This window comes from Triticum urartu, chromosome 4A (genome assembly GCF_056163025.1).
Source record: "Triticum urartu cultivar PI428250 chromosome 4A, HENAU_Tu73, whole genome shotgun sequence".
Lineage (NCBI taxonomy): Eukaryota > Viridiplantae > Streptophyta > Magnoliopsida > Poales > Poaceae > Triticum > Triticum urartu.
Window position 1 is genome coordinate 156,363,995 of NC_141876.1, and position 20,370 is coordinate 156,384,364.

The 20,370-nt window shown below is 45.4% G+C and overlaps 1 protein-coding gene across 1 annotated transcript; it reads left to right on the plus strand.

Annotated features, from left to right (window-relative positions):
* The first annotated feature begins 14,582 nt into the window (after positions 1–14,582).
* On the plus strand, positions 14,583–19,192 carry LOC125551276 (disease resistance protein RPM1). The gene is made up of 3 exons (XM_048714448.2): positions 14,583–14,759; positions 15,126–15,538; positions 15,944–19,192. Exon 3 carries the CDS (start codon positions 16,024–16,026, stop codon positions 18,775–18,777), a length of 2,754 nt encoding a protein of 917 aa, XP_048570405.1. The 5' UTR covers positions 14,583–14,759; positions 15,126–15,538; positions 15,944–16,023; the 3' UTR covers positions 18,778–19,192.
* The last annotated feature ends 1,178 nt before the right edge of the window (positions 19,193–20,370 follow it).

Consider the following 20,370-nt stretch of genomic DNA (forward strand, 5'->3'; position numbering starts at 1 on the left):
TCTCTTTCCTCCTCTAGGAGATCGACTGAATCTTGTCGGGCCTGCTCTGCTTCTTCTTCGGAGAAAAGCTCGACTCGGGGTGCGTTGTGGAGCAGGTCACTTGGTAGAACAGCTTCGGCTCTATAGACCAAAAAGAAAAGGAGTTCGTCCAGTCGATCGGTTGGGAGTTGTCCTCAAACCCCACAGAACTGACGGAAGTTCATCGACCCAAGCGCCTGCTGCGTGTTTGAGATCACGCATCAATGGGGTTTCAATCCTTTGAGAATTAGGCCATTGGCTCTTTCTGCTTGTCCATTCGACTACAGGTGAGCGACTAAAGCATAGTCGACTCGTGTGCCTTGAGAAGCGTAGAAAGCTCTAAACTCATCGGAATCGAAATTCGATCCGTTGTCAGTGATGATGCTGTGGGGGACTCCATATCTGAATGGCAATTCTCTGATAAAACTGACAACGGTGCTGGCTTCAAGATTCTTGATAGGTTTAGCTTTGATCCATTTGGTAAACTTGTCGACTGCAACGAGCACATGAGTGAAGCCGCTCCTACCAGTTCTCAGTGGTCCAACCATATCTAGTCCCCAAACAGCAAAGGGCCAGACAAGGGGAATGGTCTTCAGGGCTGACGCTGGATTGTGAGACATGTCGGAGTAAAACTGGCAGCCTTTGCATTTGTCGACTATATCTTTCGCCATTTCATTTTCTCGTGGCCAATAGAATCCGGCTCGGTATGATTTAGCCACGATGGCCCGAGAGGACGCATGGTGACCACAGGTCCCTGAGTGGATGTCATTGAGGATCATTCGACCTTCTTCTGGCGTTATGCATTTCTGACTGACTCTAGTCACGCTTTCCCTGAACAACTGTCCTCTTATCACAGTAAAGGCCTTGGATCGACGGACGATCTGCCGAGCCTCTTCTTCGTCTTCTGGGAGTTCTTTTCTGAGGATGTATGCAATGTATGGCACTATCCAGTCGGGTGTGATGGCCAGAACCTCCATGATCAGGTCGACCACTGCTAGGACCTCAACTTCAGTCGGATCTGTGGTGCTCTTAGGTTGCAGGGGCTCTTCAGTAAAAGGATCTTCTTGAACGGTCGGTGTGTGAATATGTTCCAAAAACACATTGCTGGGAATGGCTTCTCTCTTGGAACCTATCTTTGCCAAGTCATCGGCAGCTTGATTTTTTAGTCGGGGTATGTGATGGAGCTCTAACCCCTCAAACTTCTTTACCAACTTCCTCACCGCATTGCAGTAATCAGTCATGGTTGGGCTTCTGATGTCCCACTCCTTCATCACTTGATTGACTACCAAATCTGAGTCGCCGTAGACCATAAGGCGACGGACGCCGAGTGAGATGTCCATACGCAACCCATACAGGAGTGCTTCATATTCAGCTTCATTATTGGAGGAATCAAAGTGAATCTGGAGGACATATCTGAGCTTGTCTCCTCGGGGGGATACCAGAACCACCCCAGCACCGGAACCATTCAGCATTTTGGGTCCATCAAAGAACATGGTCCAGTGCTCCGAGTGAACTTGAGTCGGCAGTTGTTGTTCAATCCACTCGGCGAGGAAATCTGCTATTGCTTGGGACTTAATAACTTTCTTTGCCTCGAACTTGATATCTAAGGGAAGGAGTTCAATCGCCCATTTTGCCACTCGACCAGTTGCATCTTTGTTGTGCAGAATCTCTGATAATGGAGCGTCGCTGATGACTGTAACAGAGTGATCAGAGAAATAGTGTGCAACCTTCTTCATGGTCATATAAATTCCATAAACGAGCTTCTGATAGTGCGGATATCTCTGCTTTGACGGAGTCAGAACTTCAGAAATATAATAAATTGTGCGCTGAACTTTGTAGGTTTTTCCCTCTTCTTCCCGCTCGACCGTAAGTACTGTACTGACAACTTGTCCAGTGGCTGCTATATGAAGCAGTAAAGGCTCTTTGCTGATTGGGGCAGCAAGCACCGGCTGGGTGGAAAGCAGGGATTTTAGCTCTGCAAATGCTGCATCAGCTTCAGGAGTTCACTCGAACTTATCTGATTTCTTCATCAGTCGGTAAAGAGGCAGTGCCTTTTCACCAAGGCGAGAAATGAATCGACTTAGGGCGGCCAAGCAACCAGTAAGCTTCTGTACATCATGCACACGCACAGGGCGTTTCATTCGGAGTATAGGACCCACTTTCTCTTGGTTAGCATCGATCCCTCATTCGGAAACGAGAAAACCGAGTAATTTTCCGCTCGGAACTCCAAACGTGCACTTTGATGGATTAAGCTTGATATCATACCCTCTGAGGTTGGCAAAGGTTTCAGCAAGGTCAGTCAGTAGGTCGGAACCTTTACGTGACTTGACCACGATGTCATCCATGTATGCTTCCACATTCCGACTGATCTGAGTGAGCAGGCACTTCTGAATCATCCGCATGAATGTGGCTCCAGCGTTCTTCAAACCGAATGGCATTGTGACATAACAAAAGCACCCAAACGGGGTGATGAAAGCTGTCTTTATCTCGTTGGGTCCGTACAGACGGATCTGGTGGTACCCGGAGTAGGCGTCCAAAAAGGACAAACGCTCGCACCCCGCAGTCGAGTCGACTATCTGGTCGATGCGAGGGAGAGGAAAGTGATCTTTCGGGCATGCTCGATTGATATGCTTGAAGTCAATGCACATGCGAAGTGAGTCGTCCTTCTTTGGGACCATGACAACATTGGCTAACCACTCGGAGTGGTAAATCTCTCGGATAAACTCAGCTGCCAAAAGCCGAGCCACCTCTTCACCGATTGCCTTTCTCTTCTGTATGGCGGACTGTCGAAGATGTTCTTTGACTGGTTTCACTTTTTGGTCGACTCGCAAATGATGTTCAGCCAGTGCCCTGGGAACATCCGGCATGTTCGAAGGTTTCCATGCAAAGATGTCCCAGTTCTCACGGAGGAACTGGATGAGCACTTCTTCCTATTTGGAGTCGAGTGTGGCTGAAATGTGAGTCGGAGCAGCATTGGGGTCTGTCGGGTGAATGTGAATCGACTTCATTTCACCAGACGACTGGAATGCTGAATCTGTGGCTGGCTTCTTGGCTCGCAACAAATCACTCGGATCTATATTTTTCTGGTATTCTTGCAATTCTGCCACGGCCATCTGTGCATCGGCGATCTTTGAACCCTTCTGGAAGCACTCTTCTGCCTTCTTCCGATTACCAGTGATAGTGATCACCCCTTTGGGACCAGGCATCTTCAATTTGAGGTATACGTAACATGGTCAAGCCATAAAACGTGCATAAGCTGGCCTGCCCAGAATGGCATGATAGGCACTCTAGAAATCCACAACTTCAAATGTCAACTTTTCTTTGCGGTAATTCTTGGAATCACCGATAACCACGTCGAGAGCAATCTGGCCGAGTGATGCAGCCTTCTTGCCTGGAATGACCCCATGGAAACTCATATTGCTTTCACTGAGTCTGGACATCGGAATGCCTGTTCCCTTCAACGTCTCTGCATACAGTATGTTCAAGCCACTGCCACCATCCATCAGGACCTTTGTCAGTCGAGTGCCTTAGACTACCGGGTTGACCACCAGTGCTTGCCTCCCAGGGGTGGCTATGTGCGCTGGATGATCAGACTGGTCAAATGTAATGGCAGTCTGCGACCACTTCAAATAACTGGGTGTCACCGGAGCGACCATGTTCACTTCTCTGTTGATGACTTTCAATCGAATTTTGCTCTCAACGTCAGCAAAAATCATCAGAGTGGAATTCACGTGGGGATAACCATCATCATCTTCTTCCTCATCCTCAGCCTTGTCTGCTTCCTTCTCCTTTTCCTTGGGATGTTTCTCTCGGAATTGCTGGATTAGGAGTCGACACTCCGAGTGGTGTGCTTCGGATAAATGAAATTACCCTCTTCATCTTTTTTGGTGTGGATGTGGCACGGCAGATCCAGCACGTCATTTCCATCTTGATCTTTTACTTTCTTGGGGTTCCACAGCCCTTTGGGCTTCCCCTTGAACTTGCCTTGAACCACAGCTAAGGCTTCACCAGGAGCAGCTGGCTCGGCCTTGCGCTTCTGTTTCCGACCGGAGTTTCCTCCTCCGGCTTCATGGGCGACTGCTTTGTGCTTGCCACTCTGGAGTCGTTCATCTTCTTCACCATTGGCATACTTGGTGGAAATCTCCATCATCCGAGTCAAAGTCATATTTCCTGTCCGACCGAATTTTAGATTCAACTCCCGATACCTGACACCTTCCTTAAAGGCACAAATTGCCTGATGATCAGACACATCCTCCACCGTGTGGTGCAGGGTGATCCATCTCTGGATATAATCCCTCAAAGTTTCATTCGGTTTCTGAACACAACACTGTAATTCTGTCAAACCTGCCGGCCGTTTGCAAGTGCCCTCGAATGTTCTGACAAACACTCGGGCGAGATCTTCCCAAATATAAATACTGCTAGGTGCCAACTGATTCAGCCATGCTCTAGCCGAGCCCTCCAACATCAGAGGAAGGTGTTTCATGGCCACTTCATCATTGCCTCCACCAATCTGGACAGCCACTCGGTAGTCTTCAAGCCAGGTGTCAGGCTTGGACTCACCAGTGAACTTACTGACTCCAGTCGCTAATCTGAAGTTGGGGGGAATCACTGCAGCCCTGATGGCTCTGCTGAAGCACTCTGGACCTGAGACATGCACCTTGCTGCTGGTTTGCAGATCCCTATCATGGCCCTCTCGGTGAGCTCTGTTTCTGTCGACCAAGCCCTGAATGAGAATAGATCTCGCATCAAAGCCTGGCTCCCTGGGGTCGACTGGAATCCCTCGCCCAACGCTGTGAGGGCGCATGTCTTCATGCTGCTGAGGCACGTACGACCCACTCCTTGGGCGAGGCGTGGGCACTCGACGACGATCATCGCGATCGACTCGGTGATCATACTGCTCACGGTTTCTGTACTGATCTCGTCGATCTCCACGTCCCTCATGCCTCGGGGGCGATCTTGGGCTGTGGGCCGGCTGAACTGTGTCTGCAACCACGGATCTGCTATGGATCCTATTCCGCGACTGAGATACGGCTGTGTTCTATTCTCCCGCCGCTCGGAGCAAAGCTCGGATCTGCACCAAACCTCGGCCAGCTTCTGACTGGGAAGGTTGGATCGACTCCGCTATCCGGGCAGCAGCTGCTAGATTCTGGATCGGGGTTCGGTATACCTGAGTCGGAGGTGGAAAAAGCTGGCGTCGACTGGATTCGGGAGCATGTTGCCGAGCGCGATCGTCGAGTGCGCGCTGGAGGTTCTCCAGTCGAGTGCGCTCAGCCAAGTTGGCCAAGCGCGCCTGCTCCAAGGCCTGGGTCTCAGGGGTTTCTCCAACTATAGGAGTGTGCAGTGCATCCATGTTCCAGCGGCGAAGTTCCTCCCTCTGATGCGAAGAGAGGGGTTCGGGGGGGAACTCTTCATGAACGCGTGACGGATCGCCGTCCCCATCACCTCCGTCTTCACGGGTGAATCCAGGAGGACCGTGTGGTCCATTGACCATCAAAACTTCTGCCACTGGGTCGCTCCTGTCGCACTCGGATGCAGTCTCTACGGAGCCAGTCGACAGATCGAACAAGCCGTAGAGATTTTCGTCGGGCTCGATTGCCGCGACTTGAGGGGTGGCCAACTGGCAGGCCACCGCATGCCTCACCCACCGCTGAAGCCTCGACCGACCGGAACGTTTGCTCCGCCGAGCCACAGGGAGGGGGAAAGCTGCTAGAGCCGACTGATACTGGGTCGACAGCTGCCGCAGGAGGACGCCGCGGACGCACACGCGAAAGTGCGTCGCCCCGCGGACGGGGAGCGCGTCGACGTCGAGTGGAGCCTCTTGAAGCCAAGCGGAGTCGTCAGCGATAAACACGAGCGCGCCGAGACGGATCTCGCGGCCCTCAGCCAAACCTCCACCTGAGACCATGATGACGGGGATCGGAAAACTTGCAACTTCTCCAAAAAAATCGCTAAGACACCTGCCCCACGGTGGGCGCCAACTGTCGTGGTTCTAAGCCTGACAGTAGAATAGGGGGTAGGAATGTAGAGGCAAGATCCTAGCTATGGAAGAGTTGTACACACGAGTTTTACGAGTTCAGGCCCTTCTCGGAGGAAGTAACAGCCCTACGTCTCGGAGCCCGGAGGCGGTCGACTGGATATATGCGTGTGAATTAGAAAAGGTGTGAACCCTTGTCCCAGAGGAGGGGGTGGCTTATATAGAGTGCGCCAGGACCCCAGCTCCCCTCCGTTACACATGGTTCAATGTTCATAAAGGAGGAGCGTTACTGGTAATGTCCAGAGTAAAGTGCTATAAATGATTATTAAAGCTATGACTTAAATCCTGACCGTTGCGGAGTGAGTGGCTTCACATCTTCTGGTGGTCGAGTGGTTGTTCGCATGGTCGAGTGTCTTCAAAGCTGTCGAGTGGAACATAACTTCATGGTTGAGTGGATGATGATCTCTCTTCGACTGCTTCTGGTTCTTTTAGAGATGTCCTTGGGGAGGGTATCTTGAACAGGTCCATGACCCTACCCTAGGTACATAGCTTCGTCAGGGCCCTCAGCTCATTTTCCGTCCCAGCCAATATGCTACAAAAGGCGAGACGTGCGCCACCCGATAGTTGTTGGCCTGTCAGGCGTGGGATCCCACGTTGATGGCCGGCCCACACAATCATGCGCCAATGATGAGGCACGCGGGAAAGGATCTTCTGTGCCTGCTGCAACGCCTACTGCTTCACCACCACCACAGAAGATCCGGCGCGCACAGATGCTGCTGCTGGTACTGTTTCAGATTCGGCTGCAGGATCTTCTGTGCCACAAATTGAAGCTGCATCATCCCCACGCCGTACACAACTACAAAAAAGGGTAATACAGTCCGTTGATTATAAACGTGTAACTAAGTATGGGATGGTGTGCTCTACAGGTGAACCTTACACGCTTGAAGAAGCACTAAGCAATGAGAAGTGGAAGAAGGCTATGAATGAAGAATTCATGGCACTGTAGAAAAATAAAACATGGCATCTGGTTCCTCCACAGCAAGGTAAAAATCTTATTGATTGCAAGTGGGTATTTAGGATTAAAAGAAAGTCTGATGGAACCATTGATCAGTACAAGGCCAGATTAGTGGCAAAAGGTTTTAAACAACGGTATGGCATAGACTATGAGGACACATTTAGTCCTGTTGTAAAGGCTGCCACTATTCGTCTTGTTTTGTCTATTGATGTATCCAAGAGCTGGAGTCTCAGGCAGCTAGATGTATAGAACGCGTTTCTCCATGGTGTTCTGGAAGAGGAAGTGTACATGAAGCAACCTCCTGGGTTTGTGAACAAAGATGCACCTTCTTTTGTGTGCAAACTTGACAAGTCATTGTATGGGTTGAAACAAGCTCCAAGAGCATGGTACTCATGTCTCAGTCACAAAATGCAAACACTTGGTTTTGTCCCTTCTAAGTCTGACACCTCACTGTTCATTTGCAACAAGTACAATACACACATATTTGTACTCATATATGTTGATGATATTATTGTCACAAGTTCGTCAGATGAGGCCATTATAGGACTTTTGAAGGATCTTGGTACATAGTTTTCTCTCAAGGATCTTGGAGATTTACACTTTTTCCTAGGGATTGAGGTGAAGAAGCATGAGGATGGACTTCATCTATCCCAGGAGAAATATGCAACAGATCTGGTAAAGAAGGCTGGTCTGCAAGGTTGTAAACCCTCACCCACTCCTTTGTCAAGTTCAGAAAAAAAAAATTGGCTCTTACAGAGGGGCAGTCTCTAAGTCAGGATGATAGTACAAAATACAGAAGTCTAGTAGGTGCTCTTCAATACCTGACACTTACTAGGCCTGATATCTCCTTTGCTGTTAACAAAGTTTGCCAATTTCTTCATGCACCCACTACAGTTCATTTGACTACTACCAAATGCATTGTTAGATATATCAAGAACACTCTTAATGTTGGTCTGAATTTCAGCAAGTCTCCATCTACACTTGTGAGTGCCTTCTCAGATTCTGATTGGGCAGGATGCTTGGATGATAGGAGGTCCACTGGTGGATTTGCAGTATTTTTTGGTCCTAATTTGATATTGTGGTGTGCAAGAAAGCAAGCTACTGTCTCCAGGTCCAGTACAGAGGCAGAGTATAAGGCATTAGCAAATGCAACAACAGAAATTATTTGGTTACAATCCATCCTGAGGGAACTTGGTATTAAAAGTACTCAAGCTCCATGTTTATGGTGTGATAACCTAGGTGCAACATACTTGTGTGCTAATCCAGTTTTCATGCCGGAACAAAGCATATTGAGATAGACTTTCATTTTGTCAGAGAAAGAGTTGCCAAGAAGCAACTTGAAATTCGGTTTGTGCACTCCAAAGATCAAATTGCAAATGGATTCACAAAACTGTTGCCCACAAGAAGCTTTGAAGACTTCAAGCATAATCTCAACTTGATGAAGTTGTGATTGCGGGAGGGTGTTAAACAACCTGTCATGTTGCATTGGTTCCACCGCACCTTGACACATTGAGCCGCATCAGGAGTCCAGAATCTTGGTAGAGATAAGTTAGGTAGTTGATTCATATTTATCTGTTGTAACCTATTCTATCTCTTCTTCTCCAAGTATTTTGTAAGATCTCAACTGTATGCGCCTCAGGGTTATTGCGCCCCTGCTATATAACACGTACACGTCCCCTAAGCTAGGGTAAGACGTTTCCTCACATCGCACAACTGATTGTATTCACGTAACTGGGCCACTTGATTATGGTGGTTAGCTAAATAATAAGTAAGATGTCCCCAGTTCTGCATAAAGACTTAGGCACCCTAATTTCTTAAGCTTTGTGGAGTCAGAACTGTTGAACGTTTTTGTTTGGAGTCTTTCTGAAATGATGAGTGATGCATACCCATTCAATGTTTTACATGGTACTGCAAGTGAAGAAATGATTTGTACTGAACCATCTAACGGATTATTGTGTTTCTTTGAAGTCATGAATTTGTAGCAAGTGACGCCCTCATTGGCAATCTTTTTGAAAGATATCCAAGATAGTTAAAGCATCATGGGTTTGAGGAGGTCGAGCAGTCCGTGGTGTCTCCGTCGTCGCCGGCCGCACTGGTATGTTGTGCCCCTTTCCCTGCTCCACGACCCAGGCTACTCCACCACCACCGGATACGAGTGTGGCCACGACAGAGGAGGCTCATGCAAGGGGGTCTGATGCATAGCATGTTATGCACATGTAATGGAAATGTTATACAGCGAAACACATTTTGATATTCTAATATTAATATGCATTGTTGGTACTCCCTCCTTCCATCTATATAGGGCCTAATGCGTTTTTTAAGACCGTCTTTGACTATTGACAATATTAATAGTACATGACATGCACAATGTGAAAATTATATCATTGAAAGCTCCTTTCACACACGAAATTAACGGTGTGCTTTGTGTAAGTTGCATGTTATATATTATCGCTCTAATATTTGGTCAAAGTTAGCCTCGAAAAACGCATTAGGCCCTATATAGATGGAAGGAGGGAGTATAAAGGTTATGTTTCCTGTTTCACACACACACACACACAGGTGTTCCATGGTTAATTTTGTAATGGGAAAAAATTGAGGACTAAAGGTTTCCGTATGTCCAATTGTTGACCTGCCATCGGAAGTGCATGATTGTCTGATAGGCTTGAATTGTTAGGGTTTCTTTATTATTGTTGTTTTTTTATTTTGGGGAAAACCCATGATTTTACCCTAACCCAAAATTGGCGAGTTAAAGCCGGAGAGGCTCTATGAGAAGTTTCGGGACATGGAAGAAATTGACTGTTCTAATTAAAGTAATATAAAAAGAAAAGTGACTGTTCTAATTTATGGGCCCAGATCTTGCGTAATAAGTACCTTACCACTAAGACCCTAGCACAGGTGACAGTTAGGCCAACTGACTCACCATTTTGGAAAGGACTAATGAAAGTGAAAGTAGCATTTTTCAATAGAACAAAGTTTATCATTGGTAACGGTTTCTCCACGAGATTCTGGGAAGATACGTGGCTTGGGAAGACGCCCCTAGCTATCCAATATCCATCTCTCTATAATATTGTTCAACGTAGAGATGCTTATGTTGCAACAGTGTTACAGTCCAACCCTCTAAATATTCAATTCAGAAGGACGCTGGTCGAAAATCGTTGGGAAGCATGGCTCCATCTTGTGAGAAGATTGATGGATGTCCAGTTGTCTCAGCAGCCAGATCTGATTCATTGGAAACTAACAAAAAATGGAACGTTTTCAGTGAAGTCCATGTATCTGGATTTAATCAACTTTGTACCCATACCTCGGTCTGTTCACATTTGGAAGGCCAAAGTACCCTTACGGATTAAAGTGTTTATGTGGTTTGTCCATAAATAAGTAATTCTCACTAAGGACAACTTGGCCAAACATAAATGGAATGGGTCTTCGAGATGTAGTTTCTCTGACCGTGATGAATCTATCAAACACCTCTTTCTTGATTGCCCGCTGGCCAAAGTTTTATGGTGCTCGGTACATATAGCGTTTAACATTACTCCTCCAACTAGTATCAACACGTTTTTTGGGATGTGGCTAAACGGAGTTGACAAAGAATTAGCGAGTCACATCCGTGTATGCGTTTGTGCACTATTATGGGCTATATGGAATTGCAGGAATGGTATGGTTTTTAACAGAGCAAGAATGTGCATTTCTTGCAGGTTATCTTTCGGGCCACTACTCTGATCCGTATGTGGTCGCTACTCACTTTGATGGATGCCAGGAAGCATTTGGTTACTAGGTCTATCCGTTGGGAGATGGTAGCACGAGCTATCTTCAACCGGTTTGGATGGCGGTCATGTAATATGATAGGAATTTAGGTCCTATCTTTCTTTTATGCCACCGGTTGTGGTTATCCTGTCTTTTCCTTTTTGGCTCGGTGTGAGCATTTTGTATCTTATGATTTGAGATTTGAAGACTTTGCTGGTACAATTTACTTATTAATAAGATGGTCGTATGCATCGCTTTGATGCAGAGGCCGGGGGCTGACCTCCTTTTCTATAAAAAAAAGTAATATAAAAATAAAAGTAGTATTTTCTCAATATTTTCTATTAGTAACATATGTTTATAAGATTATGATTTACCTCTGCTAATAGAAGTCGTCGTTGCAAAGAAACATGCCCAAAATTGTAAGCCCATATTGGTATTACTTTCCAGTAATCAACAACCAACAAAATATATATTTATGAATGATCTATTATCTTGCCATGAATAACAATGATAAATTTGTTGTTGACTCATGTTATATCCTCACAAATAAAGTGCTACGGGGAACTTTCTCTATCAGTTCAGGCTGGTTCAGGCTGGACGAGCAAGACAACATACTGCAGACCGGGAACATGGTTTGAAGATTAGATGGAAATTGATGTAGCATATGTACAGCTACGTTTGTTAATCTTCTTCACAGTTTTTCCTTTTTCTTTGCAGAGTTATGTTCATCATCAGTGATATGTGTTAATACTCTCCTAGAGATTGATTTCTTTGCTTTCGCAAAACTAAGGCTATGTTCGATTATCCCCACCCCCGCCGGGATCGGGTCGAAACCCCGCTGATCCCCGTGGGTTTCTCCCCTGCTAGGGTCAGATCCCGGTCTGGCTTATAACAGTCTTCGGTTAGACCTGGCCAGGATTAGTTCCCTCCCAAACTCCGTGGAAATCGCAGGGAAACGGCCCACGCGTCACATCTCGTGGAAGCTCTCTGTCTTTCGCGAAACGGCACACTCTCTCGCCCGACCTCTTTCGTGTCGTGGCGGCGCCGGAGACTGCAGAGACTGCGGCGGCGTGCCCCCCTCCCCCCTCTCTCTCCTGTCCAACCGGCGCCACAGCATCTAGTTGCAGCGGCAAGCTCGGCGGAGACCCGGACCTAACTGACGGCGGCGACGGCGAACGACGCCAAGGCTTCCAGATCCGGCGGACGGCAGCCCTCTCCCTCCGACCTCCGTCGGTCCCAGGACCCAAAGGCCACTCCACTTCCTCCGTCGGCCGTGCGGGTATGGCCCTGCCTTCCGGCTGCAGTTCCGGCGTCCGCGGTGGTGCAGTTCTGCTGCTCCGATTGTCCAGCTCGTAGTCTGGGCGCTAGAAGTCCCAAAATGATTCATCTACTGATCGTAATTTCATCTGCTGATCGTAATTTTATCTACTGATCTACAACTCTGTACAAGGTAATTTCTCTGCTTTTTTGAACAAACCACAGGCTTTTTTGTTGGCTTCTAAGCATGCTGCTGATTCCTACTTCTTGTAATTGTAACTGATTGCTTTCACTAATGAACAAGACTTATATTACTCTTGTTGTGCTGCTGTGATGTTGTATACTGTTGTTATGCTGCCGTATACTACGAAGTGTTTTTGCTGGTGAGTTGAACAGAGATTAGGTGAGAAGGATTAATCCCCCTAGTGGAATGATTCCACGTGGGGGTTGGGTGGCGACACCAAAACCCTGCAGGTATTAGATCCACTAGTGGATATAATCTGTTGGAACCGAACATAGACTAAGGGGGTCAGATACATGGCGAGCTTTTCCAAATATCAGGTTGCAAATACCTTCGTTGCTTTGGACCTTGCCATGGAAGGATGAACACTAAATGACCACAAATGCCTCTAGATTATGAGTAAGCGTGGTTCTACCTTCAGTGGTTTGCGCATCTGCTTTGTCTCTCAGGCTGGTTTCACGGGTACGTGATTTTAGCTTGGAACAGCCACAGGTGCTGCAGCTTGGTTTGCTAACTAGCAATGTTTTGTTTCTTAGGTGGACAAACTTGTATCTCACAACCTTGATGAATTATTTCATTTGATCAGCTTATGTGAAAAAAAAGAGTACTATTTATCATTGCCTCTGTACACACACTTGCATATCTTTTTTTTCTGTTGCTTATTGGCAATGGCCCACTCATAGGCACGACCTAGAAGAAAATAAGATCAAAGATGTATTTTTCTTGGTTGGAAATACTATACCTCAAATTTACTTCAGTTTGGATACACTGATGACTCGAAGATCGAAATAACTGGTGAATTATGTCAGTTATACAGTTTAAGAGGCCATGGAATGTGATATATGAGAAACAATTTTGTTCATGATACATGAATATCTATATGGCACTGTGGACGCTGGCGAGATGTTGGTAATGACCTTGGTTGTCGAGATGCACTAGCTAGGGGTGCATGCTTGGCCATAGGCCACAATTAAATTTTCTTGATGGACTGATTTTATGTCAATTAGTTAATGATCAATGGTATTTGCTAAGCAGTGGACATGGGCCTGTTGATTTATAGAGCACAATATTTACAGTCATTTATACGAGTTAGGAATTATATGCTTTTTGCGTGAGATTTCAGCTGTTCAAAAAGTAGATTTATGTTATGACAGAATTATTAAGTTTCATAATAGAACATATTTAATCGAGATATGTGTTGCACGTGCATACTTACTAGTAGCCTTTAATTAGTGATTTTAGTGTTGAATGGTTTTTTCTTAACACGAGCCGGCCTGTAGCCGTGGCATGCCAAACCGCCCTTTTTAAGTCGGATGCCAGGATGCTTCTTGAGCCTAGGCCTTCGGGCAAGCTGTGTGTCAGGTCTATTTATAGGCGGGTCGTGTCGTGTTTGTACCGGTCTAAGTTTGCTCACTCTTTGTCACAATCAAACCTAGCCACATAGATCGCGTCGACCATTAGCACGTCATGGACCCGGCATGGGACACCATATGTGTGAGGCCATGCCGGGCCACAAAGCCAAACCCGCATGCCGGCATGACACAACCATTTGTTTATTTATTGTTTATTCAAAAAAATATTTCTGATGTACACACCCAAAATAGCTAAATTGGCTAAAAACAAACAATCCATACAAGATAAATGAGAAAAAACTAATATGTCGTGCATGGACCTACCACTGTGCCTGCCATATGGGCCTCCTACTATGCCTGCCGGCATCAACTATAATAGATATGCGAAATCACTAATTGTGGAGTACTTCTTTCAAAGATCATCCCCTGTCGTGACAAATGACGCGCTACATGTGCGCACAACATGAGAGTTTTTCTTTGTTTTCGTAGATTCATTTATTTAAAATGTTTTATCTCTTAAACAGTGCGTCTAAATCTCAAACATTTTTCATTATTGGATTCCTCGCATCAAGAATTTCAAAACTATATCCATGTTGACAGACGTGCCTCTCGCGGAAGCAAAACCGTACAACTTACGGAAGAAGAAAAAGAAGAGAAAACACATTCTTCTTCGTTTTCGAGAGGCACGGTTGTGCCTCTTGCGGAAGAAAAAAAAGAGAAAATGTGTTTTTTTTTGTTTTCTAGAAACACTCGTGAAAGCAAAACCATAGCTCTTGTGAAAGAAAAATTATGTCTCTAAATGTGTATTTTTTCTGTTTTCGAGAAGTATGACTGTGCCTCTCGCGAAAGTAAAATTGTATAATGGGTCGTCACGGGCCATGCCATGCAAGGGGTCGAGCCGGCCCATTTGGCCAGGTGCTCACAAGGCACCTACTGAATGAAATGTCAGTTCTCAAAAAAAAACTGACTGAACTGTCCTTAAGAAAAATGGACTGGAATTGCTCAAAGAAAAAAAAAGGAGACCGTACCGCCGGCGAGGGTTAGGATAGGAGAATGCGTCGTCTCCGCCTGCGGCGACAGGCGCACCCCCAGCTGCCGGCCAAGTCTCCCTCGCCCACCGTGGCCGACGCGAAGTTGACTCCTGGCGGCGGCGACAGCGAGGTAAGCCATCCAACTTCACCACTAGCGAAGTCGCCGGTACAGATACCCGTGCTATTGCATTTGCTTGAATGCTGCTTCCGCTGACAAAACGAAATGTATCCTATGGTGTATCTTGATCAAAGGTGCAAGTACGTATCAGCCCGATGCACCCTCTCGATCTCCTTTTATCTTACCGGAGTCGAATACTGTGAGTAAATTCACAAAGCACACAGTTTCCTGAAGACTTTTCTGGCGAAAAATTAGCTAGGGTCTCTTGGTCGTGATCTGTTGAGGACGGTCATGTTCTCATGCCGTGCAGGTAGAGGTAGCTGCCGATTCTCCTCCGGTCCTTTATGGCTTATTCTGAATTGTTTTACCTGTCGACAGGTCTCGATCAGATTGTCCTTGGTGTATCATCCATGCCACCATGCCTGCCAGCATCAACTATCAGAATTAATTATTGGCAAGGATCCCAAGCTCTGTATTTAGCAATAATAATTAATAAAAGTGGTGACTGGTGTGCATAAATTTTTTATAAATAAGCTGACTGGTGAGTAGTACTAAAGAGTAAAGACACTTCTCGTTGCCGTGCTTCATCTGCACACTGAAACATGACGGCCACGCCATGTTTCCCGAAGTTTCTCAAGGGCTGGTGAGAGCAATTATTGGTTTGGTACAAAGATACACATCTTGTGACCATAGAAACTTTAACAGACCTGAGCTTGGGAGTGCTTCTCATCAGAAGTATGGGATCGACGAACGGCAGATCTTCTCAACAAAGCAGCGGCTTACCTTAGCAGGTATGCATAAGTTATTTTCGTTGATTAATCTGCATGTATCAGCCTCCATAGTTTGCTGGTGCAGACATCTTCTTGTTCTCCCAACCACCAATCAAAACAAGATCTGGCTCAAAACTGCAAGATCCTACAAAACCAAACTACTCAAATACCCAGCTTCAGCCGACTTTAGTTGCCAACTTGCCATTGAGTCATTGTTCCCGTAGGTTGCTTGGTATTATGCATCCATTGTTTTCCTTCTAGACTAGATCTGCAAATTGTTTGGAGGAAATAGCACCTTATGAGTTAAAATTCTTCGTTGTTCCTTAATATGCTTGGCTCATAATTCGTGTATCTCCTTGCAGAAGTATGGTAATTCATGGTTTAGTACTGCAGTGTGATAATAATATATACCTTGTAATTTTTTAGGCTGGGCCACAGAAATTATCTGAAGACACACAGGCTACCTGCTGTGCAACATATCTGTCTCAGCTCTGACTTGAGGTGCAATGGCCGAGGTTGTGATTCTCTCGGCAGTGGCAAAGATCGGTGTAGCTCTGGGGAATGAAGCAATGAACCAGGCTACTTTACAGTTCAATAACTTTATAAAACAGCTAACAGAGCTTCAAGGAAGCATGGGTCGCATCAGAAGGGAGCTCAGATTGATGCATGAATATCTTTGCCGAATGGACATACGGAATCGCAACAATCAGACATATGAAATCTGGGTGGAGGAGGTGAGAATCTTTGTTCATGGGATTGAGGACATTGTGGATGAGTATTTGCATCTTGTTGGTCAGAAACATGACAGTGGATGGAGTGCCTGTCTGAAGAAAGGATTCAAACAACCAAATGTTTTCTTCTCTTTAAACAGGATAGCTTCTTTGGTTAAGGAAGCGGAGGTCAATCTTGTGCACCTGTTCCAGGCTAAAGATCGATGGGTGTCAATGGTAGATAGTGGGTATATGAATGACTCGAGTTACATTGTTGAGAGGTCTCAGCATCTAGCAAGCACTTCACGTTCCCTTGCCGAAGAAGATCTCGTGGAGGTTGATGGAAACAGAAAAAAGCTTGAGCAGTGGTTGGCAGGTGATGAGTTGGAACGCTCTGTGATAGTGCTGCATGGTATGGGAGGGCTTGGTAAAACAACTTTGGCTGCAAATGTCTACAGGAAGGAAAGTGAAAATTTTGATTGCCACTGTTGGGTCTCTGTCTCTCAAACTTATTCCAGAGAAGATGTTTTGAAAAAATTAATCAAGGAGCTTTTCAAAGATAAAGCCATTGTTCCATCTAATATTGAGACCATGGACATCATAAGCCTTGAAGAGGCACTGAAGAATTTTTTAGAGCAGCGTAAGTATTTGATCATGCTGGATGATGTTTGGACTCCTGAAGCATTCCATGATCTTTCTGGGGTGGTTATTCGTAACAAGAAGGGCAGCAGAGTTGTGATCACAAGCAGGGAAGGCAATGTTGCTCGACTTGCTTCTCAAGGACAGGTCTTAACACTAAAACCTCTATCAAAGGATGGATCATGGGAACTCTTCTGTAAGACAGCTTTTCCCAGAGATACAAAATATGAGTGTCCCACAGAACTGACAGAATTAGCACATGAAGTGGTTGACAAGTGTAAAGGCATACCCCTCGCAATTGTCTCTATTGGCAAGCTCCTCTTTGTACGTGACAAGACCAAAGAGGAACTGAAGCGAATACATGACCAGCTCGACTGGGAGCTAATTAACAATCCAAGCTTGGAACATGTCAGGAATATCCTTTATTTGAGTTACTTGTACCTCCCGACATACTTGAAAAGTTGTTTCCTATACTGCAGCTTGTTCCCAGAGGACTATCTTTTCAAAAGGAAAAAGCTGATACGGTTGTGGGTAGCAGAGGGCTTCGTCAAGGGAAGGGGTGAAAGCACAATGGAGGAAGTGGCTGAAGGTTATCTAGAAGAGTTGGTTCACAGAAATATGCTTCAAGTTGATACAAGAAACCCATTTGGTAGGATAAAATCATTCCGGATGCATGATATTGTACGTGAGTTGGCAGTAGATTTGTGTCGCCGGGAATGCTTTGGTGTTGTTTATGAGGAGGATGAACACATGGAATCTCTTGATGAGACGGATGCACGTCGGCTGGTAATACACAAAATGAAGAAGGATATTTATCAGTCAGTATCGGGTGTACACCGTCTCCGCTCTGTTATCGCATTGGACATCAATATTCCATCATCCACTCTACTGCCTCTAATAGCAAAGAAGTCCAGATATATGTCGGTGCTGGAGTTAAGTGGCCTACCCATTGGGAAGGTTCCAGATGGTATTGGAGATCTTTTCAATCTCCGCTATCTGGGTCTGCGTGGTTCAAAAGTGAAGCTCCTTCCCAGGTCTCTTGAGAAACTCTCAAGTTTGTTGACACTGGACCTTTCAGGGTCTGGCATGAAGGAGCTGCCTAGAGGCATTGGTAAACTAAAAAAGCTTAGGCAGTTATTCACTGACAAAGCTAGTGATCGATTCAGGAGAGATTTCCGGTGCGGCAGTGGTGTATGCATCCCCAAGGGCCTTGAGAACCTGACAAGTCTGCAGACACTAGTATCACTGGAAGCGCAGGATGAGTCCGTTAGACAGTTGGGGGAGCTGAGGCAACTGAGAAGCTTGGAGATATGGAATGTGAAAGGAACCTACTGCGGACATATATGTGCTTCTCTAGCCGAGATGCGACACCTTTCTTACCTACATGTGAATGCAAGCCAAGACAATGAGGTTCTCCGGTTGAATGGTCTACCCCCAAACCTGCAAAGGCTTAGCTTGACTGGCCGATTAGCGGAATGCACATTGGGAGAGTCTCCTCTCTTCCAAACTGCGGGGCGGAACCTGTATTCACTGTCTCTATCTTGGTCCCAGATGATAGAAGACCCCTTACCATCTCTTTCTCGACTGTCAAATTTGACAGACCTGATGCTCACCAGGGCATACAGCGGAAAGCAGATGACATTTCTTGCCGAGTGGTTCCCCAAGCTAAAAACCCTGAGACTGAGAGACCTGCCAAATCTGGAGGTTCTAGAGATGAAGGAGGGTGCCGTGGTGAGCCTGGAAATATTGACACTAGTCAACCTTGAAGGCATGGTGGAGGTCCCACCTGGCATAGAGTTTCTCACGCACGTAAAGCATATTTCGTTCCGGGAAATCACCAGTGAGTTTTTGACTTCGCTGCGACAATGTCCTAGAACTCAAGGGGTGCAGTGGCGGCATACTCTTCGGTGACATTGACCCTGTTGGTCTCGAAATTAGTATTTAGGCCGCGCTTGGATGCGGTGTATTCTAATATGGATGTATTTATTCTACACGTGTGTCTTACCAGCCATGAACAGATTTTCAGCTGGAAACAAAACGACGAGCAGAGACCTGTGTCTTTTACAAGGGTATTTGAGACAGAAACGGTAATCCAAACAAGGCCTAAGCCACTCAACTACAGACCACTGTTCCACTACCAGTTTCCTCGTGTAACTTCACCTTCATGTCTGTATTGGTTTGGTTGTTATTCTGAAGCATGGTATTCCAAATACTGTACCAGAATGAAATATGCTTGTCGTTACTACTGTGTTTGTGATTGTGAAGCATGGTATTGTCTGTTTATTCTGGTTTTGCCTGTGAGTTAAATAACAAGACATTTGCATGATTGCGTTTGGGTTCGGACCTTTGTGATATTGCGTATCAGGTGATACCGGGGCTTAAATGCTCCCATGATACGAGTTCGGCTTTCAACATTCTGCAAAAAAGACCTTTTGAAGTCAACAAATTGCAAACAAGTACGGCAGCCTTTCAGATTCCTGGTGCAGTGATCATAAGAAGACTATGTGGCTCATTCACTGCAGTTATCCACTCCCCTTAAATTGGATTTCAGTATATGTCAATTTGTCATTAATGGTTTTGGCAGCTCTCCTGCCAACATTCAAAAAAGTACTATGGCACTGCCATGTCTGCATGACTGGTAGTTGAGTGGAGAAGAATACACTGAAACTCGACGCAGAAGGGTAGCATATCCTGAAATCTAGCATACAATATTCCTTTGCCACGCTTGACTTGAATATCCCGTCAACTCTTTCTTTTTCAAAACCAACTTGTAAATAGCCTGGTCTTCTTGGCAGTATCAAGACAAACTCATTCTGCACAGAAATGAACAGAGGGCAACAACTTCCGGCGTGTTTGGCCGCCCCAGTCGCGGCCGAGGGCTGTCAAGTACTCCCTCCGTTCCAAATTACTCATCGCAGAAATGAATGTATTTAGAACTAAAATACATCTAGATACATTCATTTCTGCGACGAGTAATTCAGAACCGAGGGAGTAGTAACCATGCTCATAATTTAGCAAATTGTGATTATGATTATAATCATAATGATAATTAAAATCACCGCTCGTTGTGTTGTCATAATCATAATCATAACACCGTGATCGAGGGCTTGGTGAACAAATGTGAATTAAAATCACCTTTTGTTATGTAATAATAATCATAATTTGGCATTTTCTTCTACTATTTAAGAGGGGATGACAAAACAAAACATCTTAATGTTGTCACAAAATACTAAAAGTTAATCAGGGGTCCCAATATTGGTACAATAGGTTATGATAAAAATCTAAGAAGAATACAAATAAAGAAATAATGATTGGTTCACCAAATGGACTATCTCCCATAACAAATGCAAATTCCATAAACCCAATTTTAGTGATCAGCATTTTTCCACTTCAAAAAATTTATATACCATGGTTTAAGATATATAATAAGAAATGTGAATTAAAATCATCTTTCGTTATGTAATAAATGTAGTTTAGCATTTTCTTCAACTTTTAAGAAGAAAA